Source organism: Aulostomus chinensis, chromosome 8, assembly GCF_037954235.1.
Source record: "Aulostomus chinensis isolate RoL2024-O1b breed Wild chromosome 8, RoL_Achi_v1.0, whole genome shotgun sequence".
NCBI lineage: Eukaryota > Metazoa > Chordata > Actinopteri > Syngnathiformes > Aulostomidae > Aulostomus > Aulostomus chinensis.
In genome coordinates this window covers 26,350,814-26,370,673 of record NC_141327.1, presented here as the reverse complement: position 1 = coordinate 26,370,673, position 19,860 = coordinate 26,350,814, and the positions used below count along the sequence as shown (strand labels likewise).

The following is a 19,860-nucleotide window of genomic DNA, read 5'->3' as shown; positions in this document are numbered from 1 at the left end:
TTAACACACATACTACTTTTGTAAATGTAGGATACAACACTTCACGTACATAATCAATTTGCACTGCTCTTAGCTGCACCAGATCTGTGTGTGTGTGTGTGTTTGTGTATGAGAGTGTGTGTTTGTGTGTGTGTGTGTGTGTGTTCTTGTACTTGCTACATATTGAGGACTAGAATACGTATTTAACCAACAGAGTGAGGACATTTTTGGAAAGTGAGGACATGTTAGCCGGTCCTCACATCTTCAAAGGGCGGTTTGACAGTCAAGACTTGGTTTTAGGATCGAGGTTAGAATTAGGCTCTGCTTAGGTTTCGGGTCAAGGTTAGGGTCAGGCATTCAGTTGAGATTAGGTTTATAGGGTAAGGGGCTAGGGAATGCATGAAAGTCCTCACAAAGATATAAGCACAGGGGTGTGTGTGTGTGCGCGCGTGCATGTGTGTGTGTATATGTGTGTGTGTGTCAGTCAATATGAATTTGACTGTGAGTGTGCGTGCCAGGAAAAAGGAAGTTGCAGGATGTAGTTAAAAGCCTTCAGCTCACTGCAACGCTGCAGAACACCCACCACGGAAGAAAGGCAGTACGAGAGTCTGACGATGATATGATGAAAGGAGGAAAGGGAGTTGAACATAAGAGAGAAGACCGATAATTGCCAGGAGAGACTGAAGGTGAGGGCTGATACTCTTCCTCCATTCATATGTAGTTAGGTTGGCGTGTAGCAGTGGCCCTTTTCTTTGTATTTTACCAGATTTCAAGACGGTTGCCACAAGATCTCAAATGGACGGAGTCATACTGTCGCGCAAGCTTTAGAACAATGTGGCTTCAGACTGTGAAAACACTTAATATCTGTTCAACAAATGGTCTCAAACTTTGTTTGTTGCCCTGCTAACTCATCTCTGACTGCCAGGAGAACTTTATCTTATGGCCTGACTACATGCTGCTCAGAGTAAACTGTCATCCAGAAAACAAAGATGGAGTTGTGGCGCCAGTGTGCGATGTGGTTGATAGACTGCCGTGTTCTTCCTGAGAACCACCGGGTGACATGGGAGGGCGCACAGGTAAATCAGCTGTTATGTGTATATGCATAGATCCATGGACACACACCTGCACGTGGACACATATCCTGTTTCTCCTATGTGTGTGTGTGTGTGTGTGTGTGTCTGCCATGGTAGGTGTGTGACCTGGCTCAGGCTCTGAGAGATGGTGTGCTGCTGTGCCAGTTGCTGAATAACCTGCTGCCTCAGGCCGTCAACCTGAGAGAGATCAACCTGCGCCCACAGATGTCACAGGTAACACACACACACACACTCACTCACTTTCACATGTTTTTTACTGTTTGATTTCAATAGTGACCAGCAGGCAGAACTAAAGCCCCAGAGACTGGCCACTAGAAAAATTCTGTGGTCTCAATTTAAAGACAAATAGAAAGTAAAAAGTGATCAGAGAGGGCAGACAAGGGGAAATCTGTATCTTATGACGTTAAATCTAGAAAAGTCTATATGTACTTTTACTGTATGTAGCTAAGTATCCCTAGCGGAATGTACTGAAGGGGTACTAAAGTTGAAGTAATTATGCTATAAGTAAACTGAAATTTGTTCCTTTGGTATATGAAATATAGTTTGGGAAATAATTATGTGTACCTCAGTCGTCATAATAAAATTAACTTCATGTGTACTCTTTTTGTGGGGAAACGTGTCAACCAGTTGTATTTTCTTGAAAAAAGACAATACGACATTTTATCAAGCGTAGATTTTTTGGACCGCTGGCTTATTGCATCCCAACAAAAATGAAATATGCTGTTGAAAAGAATGAATTAAAATGAAATGCATCGTCATGATTGAATCGGATTCCAGACTTGTGTTGTGCAAGTTTAAAATGTCCTGTCTTGCATTTCTTTAAAGAACACTTCAACTTTTGGCAGAAATAGTTCCCCGAAGGGACTCTAGGAAGTGGCTGATGTTGAGCAACAAAGAGGCCAAACAGATATCCAAACAAGTCAACTTCAGTGGAGCCAGCAGACAGATTTTGTAACCTTTTTAAGTGCCATTTCTCCTTCTCTGGGCTAGGCTGAGCTAAGCTAACAGACTGCAGACGAGACCGTGATATCGGTCATCTCCTCTCTGCTCAGTCAGAGCACGAACACATACATTTGTTTACATGCTCCTTAAAAATGTCTCGAGGTACAGCTCCTGTCACCTCAAGGGATTTCAATATGAGGAGGACAGTGAGGAGAGTGACAGCAAAATGAAGAGCTGAGGGAGTTTGATGAACTAAGAGAGAGGGAAGGGCTGTATAGGCCCTGACACGGGCATGTGAAACTGTGGGATATCCTATGTGGGCAAGAGTGGTTAGGACACACTAAATGAAAAACAGAAAACTGGAATCTACTCTTGACGTGAACACACACACACACACACACACACACACACACACACACACACACACACACACACACACACATACATGTGTACAGCAGTATCTGTCAGGACTCCACACTTCCTCTTTTCTCTAATTAGAGTTCTGCATTTCCCACAGCTGAACAGGTGGAGAGAGAGAGTGAACTGCTGGGTCAGGAAGTTGTGTAAACAGCATGTGTTTGACTGACCAGTCAGCCAATAAATTTATTTGATTTGCCTTCACGGAAAACACTTAAAAATTCACATTTGAGACTATTTTGCATTTCAGCTTGATTACGGACTAATCAGTGATGATGCTCAGTCAGTCATCAAAAGTTTTTATCAATATCTTTATCTTTGTAAAGTATTGTTTGTGTTTGTGTTCAGTTCCTTTGCCTGAAGAATATCCGGACATTTCTTGGCGTTTGCCAGGAGAAATTTCAGCTGAAAAAGAGCGAACTGTTTGAGGCCTTTGACCTGTTTGACGTACGAGACTTTGCGAAGGTATTGCCCAGCCACATCTTTCTTTCTCACATCATGTTCACACTCCATTGTGATTTGTAGACTTCTGAACTTCACACTGCAGCTTGCAGGCACCCACATCGCCCTGACAGGAAGCAGTTTTTGATCACTGAGTGAATACACGAATATCACAGCTCTCTTTCACTTTCACTAAACTGTGTGTTCAAGAACCAAATGAGTCAACAGCAGTTTAATGTAGTCCACTTTATACTGTGCATTGTCTTACAACCTGATTCATATTTTGGTTACAGAAAGTTAGCTTCTCCTCTCACTTTACTGCTACTTCAAACGTCAAAAAAAAAAAAAAAAAGACAAAAAATGTACAGTTTGATAACCAGGCTTTCGGAAAACAAAAAAATTGGATGTTACTGGGTTTAGATCCGGTTCCAGATACTTATAAAATCTCATTCGTTGCTCCTCAAGTCTTTCCTTGTACCAAATTTGAGCAAAACCGGTCAAAAACTTTTTTGAGTTTTACCTGCTAACAGACAAACCAATGTCGTTCCACCACAGCAAAAGTAGACTACATTTATTTAAATTCTTTGGTCGTTGTGATTCCCAGCTAGTCAACATGGAGCAGGTTTCACCTATTTTTATGCAGTTAGCTTGTTTAAACAGAGGTTTGTTCTTAAAATAATGAGCTGGTTCTCAGGGTCTTGCTGAAGTTTTGTGAGTATCCTTGTAAAAATGTCATTTATGAATGTGGTACATACTGTACCTCTGGTGTGATGATTGACAGCTCCTGCTGTAGATGTTTGCATGTATATTGCAAGTGTTGCTGCCTGTATATCTGATAAAGCTCAGCGGAATGAGGTTGTCTCACAGCTACGAGCCAATGGTTGTCAGATCATCTGAGGGCCATTAATGCTCAAATTATCTACAGTATGTGAATCACAACTTTTACAAAGGACCGAATGAAATGGTGCTTTTGCTTTGAAATTGAAGGGAAATGCAAAAAAAAAAAAAAAAAAAAAACCTCATCAGGGTGTTATTCTTGCCACAGGAATCAGGAAGTTTGGCTCTTTTTTCTCTCACAAATAATTGAGCCATATAATTACTCATGAATGAAATTCTCGTGTTTTTTCACTTTCATTTTGATGGTCAGTGAAACAGATTTATTTGTAGTTACCTGCAGAATCTATTAATCTGTAGCTATCTGATAAAATCCAATATTGCTTATTTACAAAAAAAAAGTGCTCAAAACTATCATCTTAAGGCTTAATCAATGAATTCTTTAGTCAATGTAATTTTTAAAAATGCTCATCATACTGCAACAGAGCCCAAAGACGCACATTCAGATTGCTTCATTTAGTCCATCCAACAGTCCTACACCTAAGGACTCTTTATTTTCTGTCATACATGACAAAGAAAGCAGGTAATTGTTATATCAGAGTCTGGAACCAGCACGTTTGATATTTTTGCTTGACAAAAAAAGGTTAATTGATTACAGAAATAGTTGGTGATTTATTTTGTTTCAATAAATCCGTTGCAACGCCTCCAAATCTTCTGATCCTCCAGCTTCTCCTTTAGATTTTCACTTCTTATGGCTCTTCTGTTTGGTTTTTTTTTTGTCGAGTGAAAGGAGAAAAAAAAAGAACTCGGCAATACTGTACAAGACTGAAAATTTTACTCTTTTCCTTTTATATCACCAGAGGTGTCATGACAGACCAACCTTTTTGTTTTATTTATAACTCTCTGTGACAAAAATAGTTTTCAGTTCTCAGGAGATGCAGGTTTTGAATGTCTGAGGGCTTCAGACTGCAACGCTGGAGAAAGTTTCAAAAAGAAGAGGAGCACATGGAGCTTATTTCCAGAAGAAAGACTAGGGATTTCCAAGACATTCAGGCAGACAACTGAGGAGCCAACATTTTCCTTATCATACCACATTCCATGTCTTGAAGATAAGCCCAAATAGTTAAATATTAAAGCTCACTTAGCAGAGTTTCTCAGTTCCACTCGGATTTCAATTTGATATCTTTGATGGTGCCTCAGCTTGCGGTTCAGCAGTCACACAGAAGTAGAGTGAGAATATAACCAGGTCAGTCTCTGAAAGTGAGACACAACTCTTATTGTTCTTCCACTGGCTCGTGCCTCATCTGCATTCATGTACTTCTTTGTGTGTGACAGGTCATAGACACTTTGTCCATCCTTTCTCACTCAGCCATTTCGATAAAAAGAGGATTTCCGTGAGTATTTTTCCCTCCCCAGTTGTATAATTCAGGTGTTAATGCAGTTTTCTCTCAATGTTTAGATCAAAAATCATCAGAAGTCCTGAAAAAAAGAAGTAAAATTATTCATATTCTCACTCTTTTCCCTCCCTCCAGGCCTTTTCCTTTGGAAGGATGCACTCCTGATGATGAGATCTACAGCGGCCTGTCTGACCTGATAGAGTAAGTCTGTTTCCTGGTTGTGTTACGAGGAGGAGGAGAGGTGATCCCAAAGAAGCCTTTAAGACTGAAGTCACTTAAAACACAGTACCCCTATTATAATCCTGAAAAAAATCAATGATTAGATGCAATAGCAAAGACCTTGAGGATCAAATATTGCATTATTGATTGAATTGCTTCCTGTGTTCACTACGTATTTTATCTTTTTGTAAGGTGTTTTTGTGTTTTTGCAGCACTTCTGTCCAGGTGGGAATTGATGTAATTAGGACTGGATTCATTGTATGAATCAATATCAGCACACTATTTGATAAGAAAAAAAAGTTATTTCCAGTCTGAGCAGGGTTGCTGGTGAGGAAATACTCCAGTAGAAAAACAACAGAATGATTGATGCTGTGTTTGAATTTTGATGTCCTCTAAAAATCTGAAGACTTCAAATGCAGACTTTCTCTGTCAGCATGAAAATATGAATCCTTGGCATTGTTATTGTCCAAACCTTCAGGTGATGCTCAGTATCTGGCCTTTGACCTTTCAGTGGAGGGAGAAGCATATTAATGTAGGTGAGTGTGATGGTGGGTGACGATGTTGTGTGTTTCAGTGACACTGTGGATGAAGATGATGACTTGTACGACTTTGTGGAGGACGAGGAGAATGAAGGGGATGAAATCTATGAAGACTTGATGAGAACAGATGAACAACCTGAAACGGTAATATATATATATATATATATATATATATATATATATATATATATATATATATTCTCAAAATGTCTGAAACTTCTCCAAAGTACTGCAGTAAGAGAGTAAATGAAGAATAGACTTTCTGTTGAATCTGTTTGTAAAAGCTGGCGGGGAATATCATGCTTGAATAGCGCAAAATATATTCAGCTATTGTCTAAATTATCATTTAATCGCTCATCAAGCACAATTACGGGCTCAAATATGAGAATTTGCGGATTTTCTTTATCAAACGTGATAGGAGAAGTAAGTGTCCAATTGTGCCGTTATTTCCTTCTCTTTTATGACAATTTATTGTCCAAACAACTGGCGCTCGATTGGTAAATGTCTTCAAAATGCTGCTTTCATTTCCTACTTCCTCTGCATGCCATCTTGCAACCACCTCCACCCTAACTCCTCCTTTATGTGCTCCATCTGACTTAATCCCTGTCACTTCTGTTGTAACAGTTGCTTATCCTGTTCTGGGCATTATGGGAGTCTTGAATAATGATAATGATAATTTAGATTTGTATTATACCTGTCAAGAAATCCAAAGATGCTTTACAAGGCAACAAAAAGATAATGCAAATGAGGAAATATTTCTGTGTAGCCTCAGAGGCTGCTGCTCCTGTTCTTGAGCTCCCGGAGCAGAACCATCCTGCAAATAAACTTACTGCCATGGCAGCTTTCTTGTTGATGAAAGTGGTCCTGACTGAAATGATAAAGAATAATGGTGGAAACTCAAAAGAGGAAGGCTTATAAGGGCACAGTTTGTTTGAGATGCTCTGCCAACATTTTTACCCGCATGATAAACATTGAAACGGGTTTAGTAATGCAGTAACTTATTTTTTAATCCTTAGTGGAAAACATACATAAACATTTATGTGTCTATTAATTTACCCACAGAAAAAGGGGGTCTTTGTGTTTCATTTAACATGTGGATGTTTGTGCATCAGCAAAAGGGCGGAGTAAACAAACGAGAGTGCTGCCTGCAGGAGATCAGACAGACAGAAGAGAAATACTCCGATACACTGCAGTCTATATTACAGGTGAGCACACAACATCAGCCTGCAGAGTCACTTGAGGAGACACACCAGAAATAATCGCTTCGCTTATGTTCAGCACTTTATGAAACCTCTAGCCAAGTTTCTTCAAGCTGAAGACATCGAGAGTATCTTCATCAACGTTGAGGTATAGAAGTTTTTCTACACATTCTACATGTTCATGTAAGAGCAATGTTGACACGGCACCTGCGTGTGTGTGTGTGTGTGTGTGTGTGTGTGTGTGTGTGTGTGTGTGTGTGTGTGTGTGTGTGTAGGAATTAGCCAACACACATTGTAGTTTGTTGGAGGAGGTCCGGAGTTCCATCCTAAATTATGGAGCCAGGAACCTTCACCAGGTGTTTCTGAACTACAAGGAGAGGTATGCACGCACACACACACACACACACACACACACACACACACACACACACACACACACACACACACACACAAAATTATAGTACCACTCTAAACATATTCCTGTATTCTCACTCCCCCAGGCTGCTTCTGTATGGTCGTTACTGTAGTCAAGTGGAAACAGCAACAAAACACCTAGACAAGCTTTCGAATACGAGGGAGGACATTCGGATGAAGTTGGAGGTGAGGAAGTCCCGATAAGGTGGGGGCAGCGAGTATCCATGTTTCCTTGAGCAAAATGCTAATTGTTCCTGATGAGAAGTTTGGTGATTTGCAGTGCAGCAGTGTGTGTGTGTGTGCGTGCGCGCCTTGGGAGGGGCCTGATTCATCTTAGGGACCAAGATCAGAATATGTCCCACAACATAAGAGTTCACTTTCGGTCCAGAAAGTGGAAAGTGTGTGTGGAAATCATCAGCTGAACCGGACGTTAAAGAGTAAAATGTGATAGCAGAAAGAACCGGATGCTTTAGCAGCCTTAGATTTAGCATGAATGTCTGAACAAACTACACTTAAGCTGTCATCAGAATTATCTCCCCAAATCAGCCTGCTGTGGGGATCAACTCCAGAAATGTCTGATAACAACACATCACGTGTTGAAGTGGCTCACACTGGGTTCCAGTTACTCAAGTGGGGGTATCTCTATCAGGTCTGGGTCTAGAGGGGAAATGCTGTCTGGACAGAGGGGGGTTTTATTTTTGTTTCACTACCGGTGTCATTTAACATGCATGTGTTTCACTGGAGACGTTTGTGTCCTTTTCTCTCTCTCAGGAGTGTTCAAAGAGAGCCAACAGCGGGCGTTTTTCCCTCAGAGATCTACTCATGGTTCCTATGCAGAGGGTTCTCAAATACCACCTGCTGTTACAGGTATGTTTGTACCCCTACAGAAGCAACTTCATTCTTGTGTGCTTTCAATTGACTTCGACGGGAGGAAGGAGGGTAAATGTTGTGGTTTACTTTTTTGTGTACTTACCTTGTGCAGCTTATACTTGTACATAAGCTTTTGTTAGAGATCTGTTTATGCATCCATCAAGCTTTGATTAAAGTGCATCATGAAATCAATGCTCCTGTGGAATCAGTTAAACCTCAGTGGTGTCTTTATTCTGTAGCCACGACAACGTTGTGCGATCAACATTTACTTTGGATAAGTAAATGGAAATACCTTCTGAAAGTGTACTGCTTTAAAGTGTATTTTAAATATTCCCTGCTTTTAACCCTTCTTCCACAGAGCAAAGCATATTAGTGTACTATATTAGTTTACTTGGTATATAGAGTATAGTTAATAAATAATGGCGGGAGTGTGTGTGGCATCTCAATTGTTGTGTAATATTTTGCTGTGGTCTGTCTGCAGGAGCTGGTGAAACACACCTTGGACCCTGCAGACAAGGAGAACCTCCGCACAGCTCTGGATGCCATGAGAGTAAGTGTGCACGTGCGTGCGTGCATGTGTGCCAGCATGTTTGTGTGTGTGTGCATGTGTGTGTGTGTGTGTGCATGTGTGTGAAATGACAATATTTCAAATCTCTGATATCTCTTTTTGTCCTTGCGTTCAGGACCTGGCGCAGTGTGTGAACGAGGTGAAGCGAGACAATGAGATCATCAGACAGATCACGTCTTTCCAGCTGTCCATAGAAAACATGGTGACGTCACATTTTCCCTTTCAATCTGTTCCCCTCCAACTCACATTTCATGAATGTATTCCTCCCTCTTCTGGTCTTTAGACTCAGTCTCTGGCGCTGTTCGGTCGACCCAAGGTTGACGGAGAGTTGAAGATCTGCAGCTCCGAGCGAAAGTCTAAACAGGACAGGTGTGTGTGAGATGATTGTATGCCATTGTTTTATTCTTGTGTTGAACACTGTTGTTTGACCTTTTTTATTTGGCTGTTTGTCAGGTATGCGTTCCTCTTCGATAAAGCTATGTTTGTATGTAAAAAGAAGGGCGGAGAGACGTTCGAGCTCAAGGAGATCATTGAACTACAGAACTACCAGCTACGAGATGAACCCTCGGGAGAGAAGGATAAAAAGAAGGTCCTCAGCATGGCTTTTCTCTCCTAGTATCATCTCAGCTCATCTCCTTGGTGACACTAATTTTGACTGTGTCTTTGCGTAAACAGTGGTCCCATTTGTTCCTCTTGCTGGACTGCTACGGAAGTTGCGGGTATGATTTATACTTCAAAACCAGAGAAGTGAAGAAGAAATGGCTGGAACAGTTTGAAATGGCTATGTGAGTTGGCACACACTCGCTCACGTGGAAACACCCTGTAGCACAAATCACACTGATTAACTACAAAGCTGGAGAGAGACAGCAGTTGACTTAGATCGGACGAAGTATCTTTACGATACGTCTAATGAGAAATACAACTTATGAGAAGACACCTTTTGTGTGCCTGAGGGCTCTGGCTGTTGTAAGGCAATCACATGTTTTATGTGACATTGCAATTTCTTTGGATAGCAAAATGTTTTTTTTGCTGCTGTTGATAAGCTATAGAATACATGGGTCTAAAGGATTCAGTATTGTTTACCACTTATACATACACTTACCTACATCGGTTTTAACAGTTTTTATCAGTTATCTGTGGTTTAAAAACTGCTTCTCTAATAGATTGGAATGTGTTAAAGTGAGTGATGTGGATGGCTTTTTAAATATTTCATAAGGTGTTCTGCAGGGTTCAGTGTTGGGTCTCTTATTGTTTTTAATACATAGCCCCATTGCCACTGGCCAAAATCCCACGCTTTAATAGTCATTATATATATGTTGTATTGCAACCACCCCACAATCTTTCATTGAAAATCACTGAATGTCAACAATCCTCATTGGATTCAGTCCAACTTCAATGATATAGCCATGAATTTGGATGAAATTCAGACTAAAACAATGGGGGAGGGTTTTCACCACAAATACTCTCTCACTGAATCCTGTAACATTCTTTGTGCTCATAGCACATGCAATGACAAAATGCCTCAGAATAAATATCTTAGCATCTGGCTGGATGATAATCTAAATTAAGGCAACACTGTAAAAATTGCGGAATTAAGAACGAGACTTGGTTTCCCGCATACAAATGAGAACTATTTCCCTGCTGGTTGAACGTGTGCTGATAACATGAACGAAGGGTCCCTGAGCACTCAGAAACAGCAGTACGTCATCTTTGCAGGTCAAATATGAGTCCCGAGAACTCCACAGCCAACAACCATGACTTCCAGATGCACTGCTTTGAGGACACCACCAGCTGCAAGGCTTGCTCTATGCTCTTAAGGTCCTTTTGCCTCCCTTTTATTTCTTCAACCTCCAAATTAACAAAAAAATGCTCCTCCACTGAGGTGATATTTCTCCATCTGTCCTCCTCTAGAGGGATATTCTTTCAGGGTTATCTCTGCACGCGCTGTAAAATGGCTGCACATAAAGAGTGTTTAGGCAGAGTCTCAGCCTGCGGACGAAACTCAGGTCTGTGTGACTGAATATGTGTATGTGTCTAGTACCTTTTACTGTTGTGTGATTGTTACGTCTCTCATTGTGTTGTGCTCAAATTTCAGACCATTCAAGCACTATGAAGAAGGTGAGACCACAAAGTCTTTTATTTTGTGCATATTCTTAATGTGATTGATGCCAAACTGACCAATAAGGTAACTGTTTCCTTCCTGCCACTGCGTACACAGTTCTTTAGTTTTAATGTCAAAAATGAACTAAAACCCAAACTTCAACTCCTTGACTTTGCGTGTTTCTATCTGTTCACGTTTGAGGAAATAATTTTATGATGTCGACACACTGATCCGATAATCTATTCTGCCTTCTGTTCCTCCAGAATAAGACACACAGGTCATCGGGGCACAGCAGTGTTGGTAAGATAGTTATGATAGAATATGCTTTACTGTTTTATATACAAAATATTTGACTATCGGGGTTGTGGTTGATGACCTAAAACAACCTTATTAAATGTTAGTAAATGAAGTTTTTAATCTGTTCAAAACTGCCCATCAGATCTGGATGAGGCTGTTGGGGACTCAGCCAGCCCCACCAACCATCCCAGCACAGGCAAACACAAACTGCAGGACGCTGGTGCCCTGTGAATTAGTCAGTAACTTCCAAATTTAATCGCCATTAAATATAAATAAGATGAAAGAAGAAAGGTAATATTGGCCAACACACTACTGAGTGAAAATAAATTAGAGGGCTATGAATGAGGTAAAGCATATTGAGCCACGGACCAGCTGTGCTTCGACAAACAAGACTGTATTTCTCTTTTGTCCTGCTGATAGTGTTATTGCGATGCCCAAATTTAGGGGCAGCTTAAAGCCCGTAGCTATATTATTGTTGTCCAATCATCTGCTGTCCGCCGCTGATGTATTCAGCACCCTTGAGGATGCTAATTGGCATTCTGTAGGACACAATCAGCAGCTGACTCCTTTGCTGCAGTGACCAGGAGATGAATGGATAATGTATGTCCCACAAGCATATGATTTATGGATTACACATAATCATGCATTGAAACACACCCAAACATACGATATTAAGTTTGTTGTTGTTGTTGTTGTTGTTTTTAAATTCTAACTTTAAAAGAAAATCAAAAAACCCTTTCTATCAGAGTGGTAGCACCCTCACTCCCTCTACTGGCTGTTCTACCGCTATTCCTCACTTTAGTATCTGAATAATCTTCAAAGAGGCTCAGTGGGTTAGTAAGTGTGATAGGTCTAGATGGGCTTAACCGCTTATTTAACAAAAAAGTGAACCAATGAAAGCGCCACTTGAACTGATGCCAGGACAAACTGTTAGAATTTGTCGAGAGCAACAGAAAATGGTCAGCACTCACTAACTTTATCTGTACAAGTGAGGAAGTATTACCAGAAATGGTGGTTATCTTTCAAAGCGTGCAGCCTAAAGGAGTACACAACATGCACACTTGGCGCCGACAATCTTATATCCATCTTTCCCGTCTTCACTCTCTGCACTCAGGATATCCTAAGATGGAGGTGTGCCAGGAGTATTATGGTCTGCCACCGCCCCCTGTAGGCTTTGGCGGACCGCTTCACCTCTCCAAAGGTGACATCATTGAGCTGACCCGGGCCGAGGCTGACCTGCTGTGGTGGGAGGTAAAGCCAAATTCAACACCATATTCTAGGAATGGAGGAGGTCGTGTACTCGCTAGCAGTGTTGCAGCTGTGGTTCCTGCGGTTCATGTGTAGGAGTGGGATGCTTTTTTTTTTTTTTTTTTTCACTCACTCTTGCCATTTTCCTTCCTCTTCTATCTTCCACTTCCTCCATCATACCCAACGTGTACTTGAACGTGTCTGAGGTCTACTGGAGGATTTTGGTTTGGAAATAAATCAAGCCTAAAGTGTAATTTAAATGTTTTGTTTTTTCCAGCTTTGAGTTTACTGAATATATGTGAGCGCAAACAATTCCCTCTGAAACCTGAGATGTGGAGAAGTGCTGATTCTTAGATGCTGCAGTGGTTTAGAGATGTTTTTCCTCCTCAGTGTCATGGAAAAATGGTTTTTCGCAGAGACAAACTGACGTGTCACTGAAAGAAAAGTACACATCTGAATATGCAAGTCATGAAGGCCATGTCATTTAGCTGCCCGGTGAACTCCTGAGGCAAATACCTGGCTAAATGATGCGCTAGTTTTCATCGGCTAGTCTGCAACTTTGTCTGTGAGCCGTTGGCGGATGCAAAGTTTAGAGAGGGAAGTCCAGCCATCAATCAGAGAGTTGCTGTCAAGTCGCATTGTCATTATTTTCTGTCGGTTCATCACAATGAGCGGCATTGCTGACATTAGAAACTTTCACATGACACTTCTTTATGGTGAAAAGTTATCAGTTCCAGCTTTTTGTTCATGTGTCTGAGCGTTAGCTTGCATGTGTTGAGCTACTACTCAGTGTCTGAAATTTAGCAGTCATCAGTTGAACCCATTGTCAATGTGTGAGCACGGCAGTGTTTTTCCAGATGACCAGCAAACTGATAATAAGACAAATGTCAACAGCCTAACAAGGGGGTCCACCTGCACTCCATATTCAATGTTAGCTCCATCTACTCCTCTTCAATTTGATTTATTTCTCTTGCTAATTTCTGAAGGAATGGTACCCGACATGGAACATGCTTGTTTCTGCTTCTTTAAATTAAAAAAAACAAACAAAAACACATAGACAAATTAGTAATGAAAATGATTATTATTAACATCCCTTGTTCTCAAGTTTCCATCTGCAAAGTAAGCAAAACTAGAGCCTGAAAAGAAAAAAAGATCATTTTCAGTGTTGAGGTTTTCCCATCCGTCCACGTCACTTTCACTTTCTCAAAGTACTTAATCACAAAACCACTCAGGATAATGTTCCCTGACTACTTGTTTCTACTGCTATCATTATCTACTTTTGTCAGGGTGGAGGTTTTTATATGTTCCTGGTGAGTCATTTTGAATCTATATTGTTAACTCTTTGGTCTCTGACTCTGTGGTTTGTTGTGATGTCACTCAGGGAAGAAACCTGACTGCCGGTCAAATGGGATGGTTCCCCTGCAACAAAGTTCAGCCCTACCTGTCTGTGAGTACCGTCAGCCCGGCAACATGAGCTGAACACGCTGCCGCTGAATGGAGTGTATTTCTACTTCCAGACGTAAACCCCTGAAAAGAAACACACACGTGGGAAGACACATTTGCTACTTGCTTTAACTTCTTTTCAAGAGAGAAGTGAGCGAGACAACAGGCTCAGTTTAATATTGACTTGACTCGACTATTTGCTAGCACAAGTGCACCCACGCCACGATGCAGTCAAGAGCAGTTTTGCAAAAGTGTCATTTTTTTTTGTGTGATGTCACCCCTCACAGAGGCCGACCCCTGACCTGAGTACCTTCAACTGGTGAGTGTCTTCTGTAACTGCGTCGCTCTCTCGCTCATCAAAGAGGTGTTAATCTCGGTTGGTTCTTCTATGTCAGAACAGATCCAGAGGGTTGGAGGGGCCCCGCCCCAAAGCTTTAATAGAAACCAAAAGGAAGAGCAACAAAAAAAGGAGTAGCATATTTATACGTTCAGTGTTGTGTTTGAAGAGGCAATTTGCTTTTAGCCGAGCAAACCAACAAACAAACCCACTGAGCTCATACGAAACAACCCTTGACAACAAAAGCCTGAGTGTCAGAAGTCAATGTGTAAAATTATATTTAAAAAAAGCATCGTTCTGGCTCCACGTGGTGGCGTTAGCATGAACAACACCATTGTAATGAGGCGAAAACAAAGCAGCAGACTAAAAATACTAAATGTGTCATTATATTTTTGTTTAATTTAAAATTGGTTCATCCCAACAGGAAACGAATGATGTCATCAGCATAATATGGAAAAATTAGTGCTTCTGATCAATATTTTTATGTTTGTTTGTTTTTTTTTAAATGTAACTGATACATCCTGTAAAAAGGTCTATTCTATCATCAAACGTGTGTGTGTGTGACGAATGAAGTTCTGATGCTCTCTGTGCTTCAAGGTACGCAGGAAACATGGACAGAATCGCTGCCAAAAACCTCCTGATGCCCCGGTCAGACGGGACCTTCCTGGTGAGGCAGAAGGACGGAGGAGAGTTTGCCATCAGCATCAAGTGAGACTTCTGTTTTCTATGCTGTTCACCCACAGTGGAAAAAAAGTAAAGCGCGTCAAAAATATCTGACTGTCACCGTTGAAACTGGGCCTACGCAATGAAAATGCGTCAGATCTTGATTGAATCTGTGATTCATGACTGTATTGCTGTCATAGGTCATGACAAGTCATGATGAAGCAGATCCAACAGACACAACTTGACATAGTCACTGAAACGATAGTTGTGCTTCACCATCCATCCGTCTTCCGCTTATTCCTTACTAGTCAGGGTCGCGGGGGGTGGAGCCTATCCCAGCATCTACGGGCGAGAGGTGGGGTTCACCCTGGACAGGTCACCAGTCCATCGCAGGGCCAACATACAGAGACGAACAACCATTCACACTCACAGTCACACCTACGGTCAATTTAGAGTATCAATCAGCCTCATCCCCTCTTGATGTCTTTGGACTGTGGGAGGAAGCTGGAGTACCAGAGAGAACCCACACAGGAACAGGGAGAACATGGAGACTCACACAGAAAGATCCCGCGCCCGAGCCGGGACTCGAACCCGAAACGAACAATCATTCACACTCACAGTCATACCTACGGTCAATTTAGAGTATCAATCAGCCTAGTCCCCAAATTGCATGTCTTTGGACTGTGGGAGGAAGCCGGAGTACCAGAGAGAACCCACGCAGGAACAGGGAGAACATGGAGACTCACACAGAAAGATCCCGCGCCCGAGCCGGGACTCGAACCCGAAACCTTCTTGCTGTGAGGCCACAGTGCTAACCACTGTGCTAACCACTGTGCTAACCACTGCACCACCATGCAGCCCAGTTATGCTTCACCATGACTGACAAATAACACAACTGATGTATGACAACTGAGCCAATCAGCCATTTTGTATGTCTCAATGAGTTTTGAGTTTTCAAGCAAAAAGCCGAGAATGTATTATCTCTTATAGGAATTTACTTTGGCATTGTGGTTTCAATTGTTTCACAACATCCTGACATTAATTACTGAAGAATTAATGGATTTATCAAGCTTGTGATTACCAATTTAATCACCAACAAGAATAATCTGTTGTTGGATGTCTTTAAACACATGTATAACTTGATTTCACCTTCCATATTGGAATGATATGTAGATATTGTAACTTATAGTGATACCTCCTCTAGTGATTCATTCACACTCTTGGATCAAATAAAGGTGTCAATTAAAACAGCTGATTTGACATATTTTCTATGAATATAATGATTATTAATGGCTGTGTTGGGTTATTGTGGGTTACTCTGTCTACTCTCCACTAAAGGATCCAGCACATGTTTACAAAACAGTAATGTGTGAAACTGTCTTTGCAAAAGTGGAAAAATATATCAAGTCTGAATATTCAGACAATAAAAGTGTGTGAGTTTAAGACTTGAAAGATTGCCCAAACTCCTCTGAGTGTTCCCTTCTCGTCTCAGTGAGGCTCATGTTTCCCTTTTGTTCCTGCAGGTTCAACATGGACATCAGGCACATTAAGATCACCTGCAGTGAAGGACTGTTCCGCATCAATGAGAAGAAAGCATTCAAAGGTTTAACCGTAAGTGGATAATCTCACGTCACATTTGAAGTTTGTTCTACGTCATTCCCCTGATCTCTGTAACTGTCCCTCTGTCTTCTCTCTCTGTCAGGACTTGATTCTGTTCTACCAGCAGAACTCCTTGAAGGAGTACTTCAAGGAGGTGGACACAACACTGAGAACGCCTTACAAGCAACCTGAGCAGAGCTGTTTGCCAGACAGCTCGCCCAACAGCGCACCAGGTTTGTAGACTTCTAGGGTCTAGAACTGGGGTCTGTACATTTATTCATGGTCTAAGGTGGCTTTTATCTTTAAGGGGGCAGCACGCGGTCTTTCGGTGTAGCAAGGGCCAGATACGACTTCTCAGCCAGAGACCGCTCGGAGCTGTCGCTGCGGGAGGGAGACACCATCAAGATCCTCTCCAGAAAAGGTCACAGCGGTTGGTGGAAAGGAGAAGTGTACGGCCGGGTGAGGAACTTTTCAAAATCCCACTCTGACAGCAAATTAAAAACACATTAACACGTCACGTTCACCTTTTGTTTCCAGGTCGGCCTCTTTCCTGCCAACTACGTGGAGGAGGACTACTCTGACTACTGCTGAAGACACGTGGAGGCCCAGACTGAATGAGCTGGGAGTCTGTGTGATACCTGGTTTTAATACTGGTTCTCTCTGGTTCCGTGTGTGGCTGAGTGTGTGTGTGTGTGTGTGAGAGAGAGGTGAGAACTGTCTAGTGATGGGAATAAAACCTTTGTTCTGACCATACGAATGTCTTTCTCCCGCATGTAACAATTACTCTGTTGTCGTATATGTACATGTCTGTGGTATTAAAATGATACTCCGAGTTTATATCAAGATTCACATCTGTCAGGACTTGTTTTGTGAAATTAGGATTCAGATTATGTGATCAGGATTGTGGAGCATCATATTTTCTGAGACAGCACTGTACCGTGAGATTCTCATCCCATTCCAACTCTCGTGGACAGTTCTTGGTTCCACAACGGAGCCAAATCATGATGGCTGGGTTCTAAATGGTTTCGACCAAAAATGAGATTCAACCCATATTAAAGACAGTACTGCAATAACCTTCGCCATAACAATCCCAGTTTGAAATATTCTGAGCTTTTCAGTCATGGTGTGCGTGAATGTTGGAAGGAACTAGTGGCAACATTAGTGTCATGAGCCTGAAGACACGTGGCCGCTTACCGACAGTGTTTAGTACCAACTAATGAATGAGAACTCAGTCATATTAGGTAGGTAAATATCAGATTTATTTCCAAAATATCAAAACAAAAAGCACAGAACAACAGCATTTCTTTCACATAAATCAATTCTGGGGAAAAAAAAAACTAAAACCTGATAAAATCCCAATGTGTAAGTGTTTTTTGCCTTGACGACCTTTAGTTGTGTGGTCTAATCATGGTTTCCAGATTCCGTGTGTGTTAGCAGGAAGAGGGTTGTTGTCGTGTAGCTGCAGCCAGTCGTCCTCCAGTTTACTGGTAGTAAAGCTCCAGGTTCATCCCATCGTGGATTTCATCTGTAGTCACCGCAGTTAAGTGCAACGGATCAGAAGAGTTGAAGCAGTTTGGATTAATGTCGACTCACCGTGGAGGGAGCGACGAGTAAGAACACAATCACTCAAGAAAGAGAAATTTGTTCAAAATCATAACTGGTTGAATTTTTAATGAGTCCTAAAACTCACAAGTATGTTTGAATAGAACGTCCCTCGTCCCAAGGGCTGTGGGTTTGTTGAAGGGTTCAGTGAAACCCCTGAAATAAGTAGTGATAAATAAATTATTTGCACAAGCTGAGGTTATTTTAATAGTTTGTTCTGCGGCAGGGGGGGGGGCACGGTGGTGCAGTGGTTAGCATTGTCGCCTCACGGAAAGAAGGTTCCGGGTTCGAGCTCCATGTGGCTAAACGAGACTGGAGAGGTTTTAACGGGCATTAAAGTTGATGATGTCAAAAACAGAATAAGTATGAAACAATTGTGGTGATGAAGTCATAAGTCTGTGGAGAATTTTGTTTCATAATATCGCATGAGCTTTGTGCTGCTGATCGCTTTAATGCTTCAAAACAAAACAAAAAATTAAAAAATTGTGTTCACTTGTGAAAATTATCTCATGACACCAAAGTGCAGGTCTCAGATTTGCGCAGTAATCTAAAATCCATTGTAAAAATCTCACCAGACGAGGGAACCCGTGGCGTTGCAAACTTGCAGGTTGGCTGACAAAAATGAATAATCCCTGCAGCGCTGGGTTGTTTTATGCTTAATTCTAATATGTAAAAGGTAGAAATACCAAATCTGACATTAAATAATTGACACACCGCTGACAATAGTATGTAGAAGGATACAGTCCCCCAGAGACACATGGTCCTTGAATATGGTGTACCTGAGGAGACAGAGGGAGCAGTTAGCAGCTGACATAATATTCCAACACAGATTCCAAGATGAGCTTCTCACCATTTCTTTAGGACAATCTTGTCATGTCGTGTCCCTGTCTGGGCAGCAATGAGCTTCTTCAGGTCTCCAATGGTATCCTCAGAACTGAAGGGCTATGATTAAGGAAGGAGCCTGGTGATGTCATGGACAAGAACCGGTGAGAGCATCATGTCCCTTCTCATACCGCTGGTTCTGGTTCTTGATATCGGATACAGTAACCTCGACTAACAGCTGAACAGTAGCTAATCCACACTTTATTAATATGGTTTCAGTGAAGGATACTTGCACTTGATCCGGACTTTTTTGCCCAGACGATCGTTGCAAACCACTTCGATCATCTTCAGTGTCTCGCAGCTGAAGGAAACGTGACAACGTGTGTTAGCATGTGACAGCTGAAGCATAAACGTGTAAGCGCCACCAATAATATCAGTAAAACCACAAGGTGTCGTATCGATGGAGTGTTGTGCGTTTGGCAAGAGCCTTTGAACCAGCCTGTTTACTGAATTTTACTAGCTATCACAGGCTAACTGTTACAGCTAACAGGTAGCGTTGGCGTGCGCACGTGTAAGTCGATATTGAGTTTAAATGAAAAATACTGAGTTCGTTACAAATAGTTGTGTTGAAATGAGTCACTCATACCTCAAAATTCACTGCAGGATCACAATATAAAGCTCACTCTGTCGCTAATATTTTCTGGAAAGCTCTCCGAAGCGGCTTTAGTGTGGAATTAGCTTTTCTAGACCAATCAAGCGGACACACTGATGATTGGCAGCTAACATAAGCCTATGACAGGACAGAAATGCCTCGGTGGGGGGCGGGCCTGATTCT

General features: G+C 41.7%; 2 protein-coding genes across 4 annotated transcripts; one reads left to right on the top strand and one right to left on the bottom strand.

The window, feature by feature from the left end:
• The first annotated feature begins 205 nt into the window (after positions 1-205).
• On the top strand, positions 206-17,454 carry vav1 (vav guanine nucleotide exchange factor 1). Of its 3 annotated transcripts, none has more exons than XM_086212004.1 (29): positions 206-665; positions 960-1,055; positions 1,170-1,286; positions 2,781-2,897; positions 5,043-5,101; positions 5,240-5,305; positions 5,898-6,006; positions 6,975-7,067; positions 7,141-7,209; positions 7,337-7,440; positions 7,562-7,661; positions 8,247-8,342; positions 8,827-8,895; positions 9,029-9,115; positions 9,197-9,282; positions 9,367-9,502; positions 9,589-9,698; positions 10,630-10,731; positions 10,825-10,919; positions 11,009-11,031; positions 11,278-11,314; positions 12,426-12,562; positions 13,941-14,006; positions 14,290-14,321; positions 14,937-15,047; positions 16,526-16,613; positions 16,705-16,834; positions 16,909-17,060; positions 17,139-17,454. In XM_086212004.1, the coding sequence occupies exons 2-29, from the start codon at positions 969-971 to the stop codon at positions 17,190-17,192; spliced, it is 2,532 nt and encodes an 843-aa protein (XP_086068130.1). In that variant the 5' UTR covers positions 206-665; positions 960-968; the 3' UTR covers positions 17,193-17,454. The 3 variants fall into 3 exon arrangements, with proteins under 3 accessions (XP_086068130.1, XP_086068129.1, XP_086068128.1); XM_086212003.1 differs by having other exon boundaries at positions 746-1,055; XM_086212002.1 differs by having other exon boundaries at positions 207-665; positions 905-1,055.
• A 384-nt stretch (positions 17,455-17,838) lies between these two features.
• On the bottom strand, positions 17,839-19,814 carry ubl5 (ubiquitin like protein 5). The gene is made up of 5 exons (XM_086212001.1): positions 19,672-19,814; positions 19,315-19,386; positions 19,054-19,137; positions 18,945-18,982; positions 17,839-18,126 (listed from the first exon to the last, which is right to left on the bottom strand). The coding sequence occupies exons 2-5, from the start codon at positions 19,368-19,370 to the stop codon at positions 18,083-18,085; spliced, it is 222 nt and encodes a 73-aa protein (XP_086068127.1). The 5' UTR covers positions 19,371-19,386; positions 19,672-19,814; the 3' UTR covers positions 17,839-18,082.
• Positions 19,815-19,860: the final 46 nt, after the last annotated feature.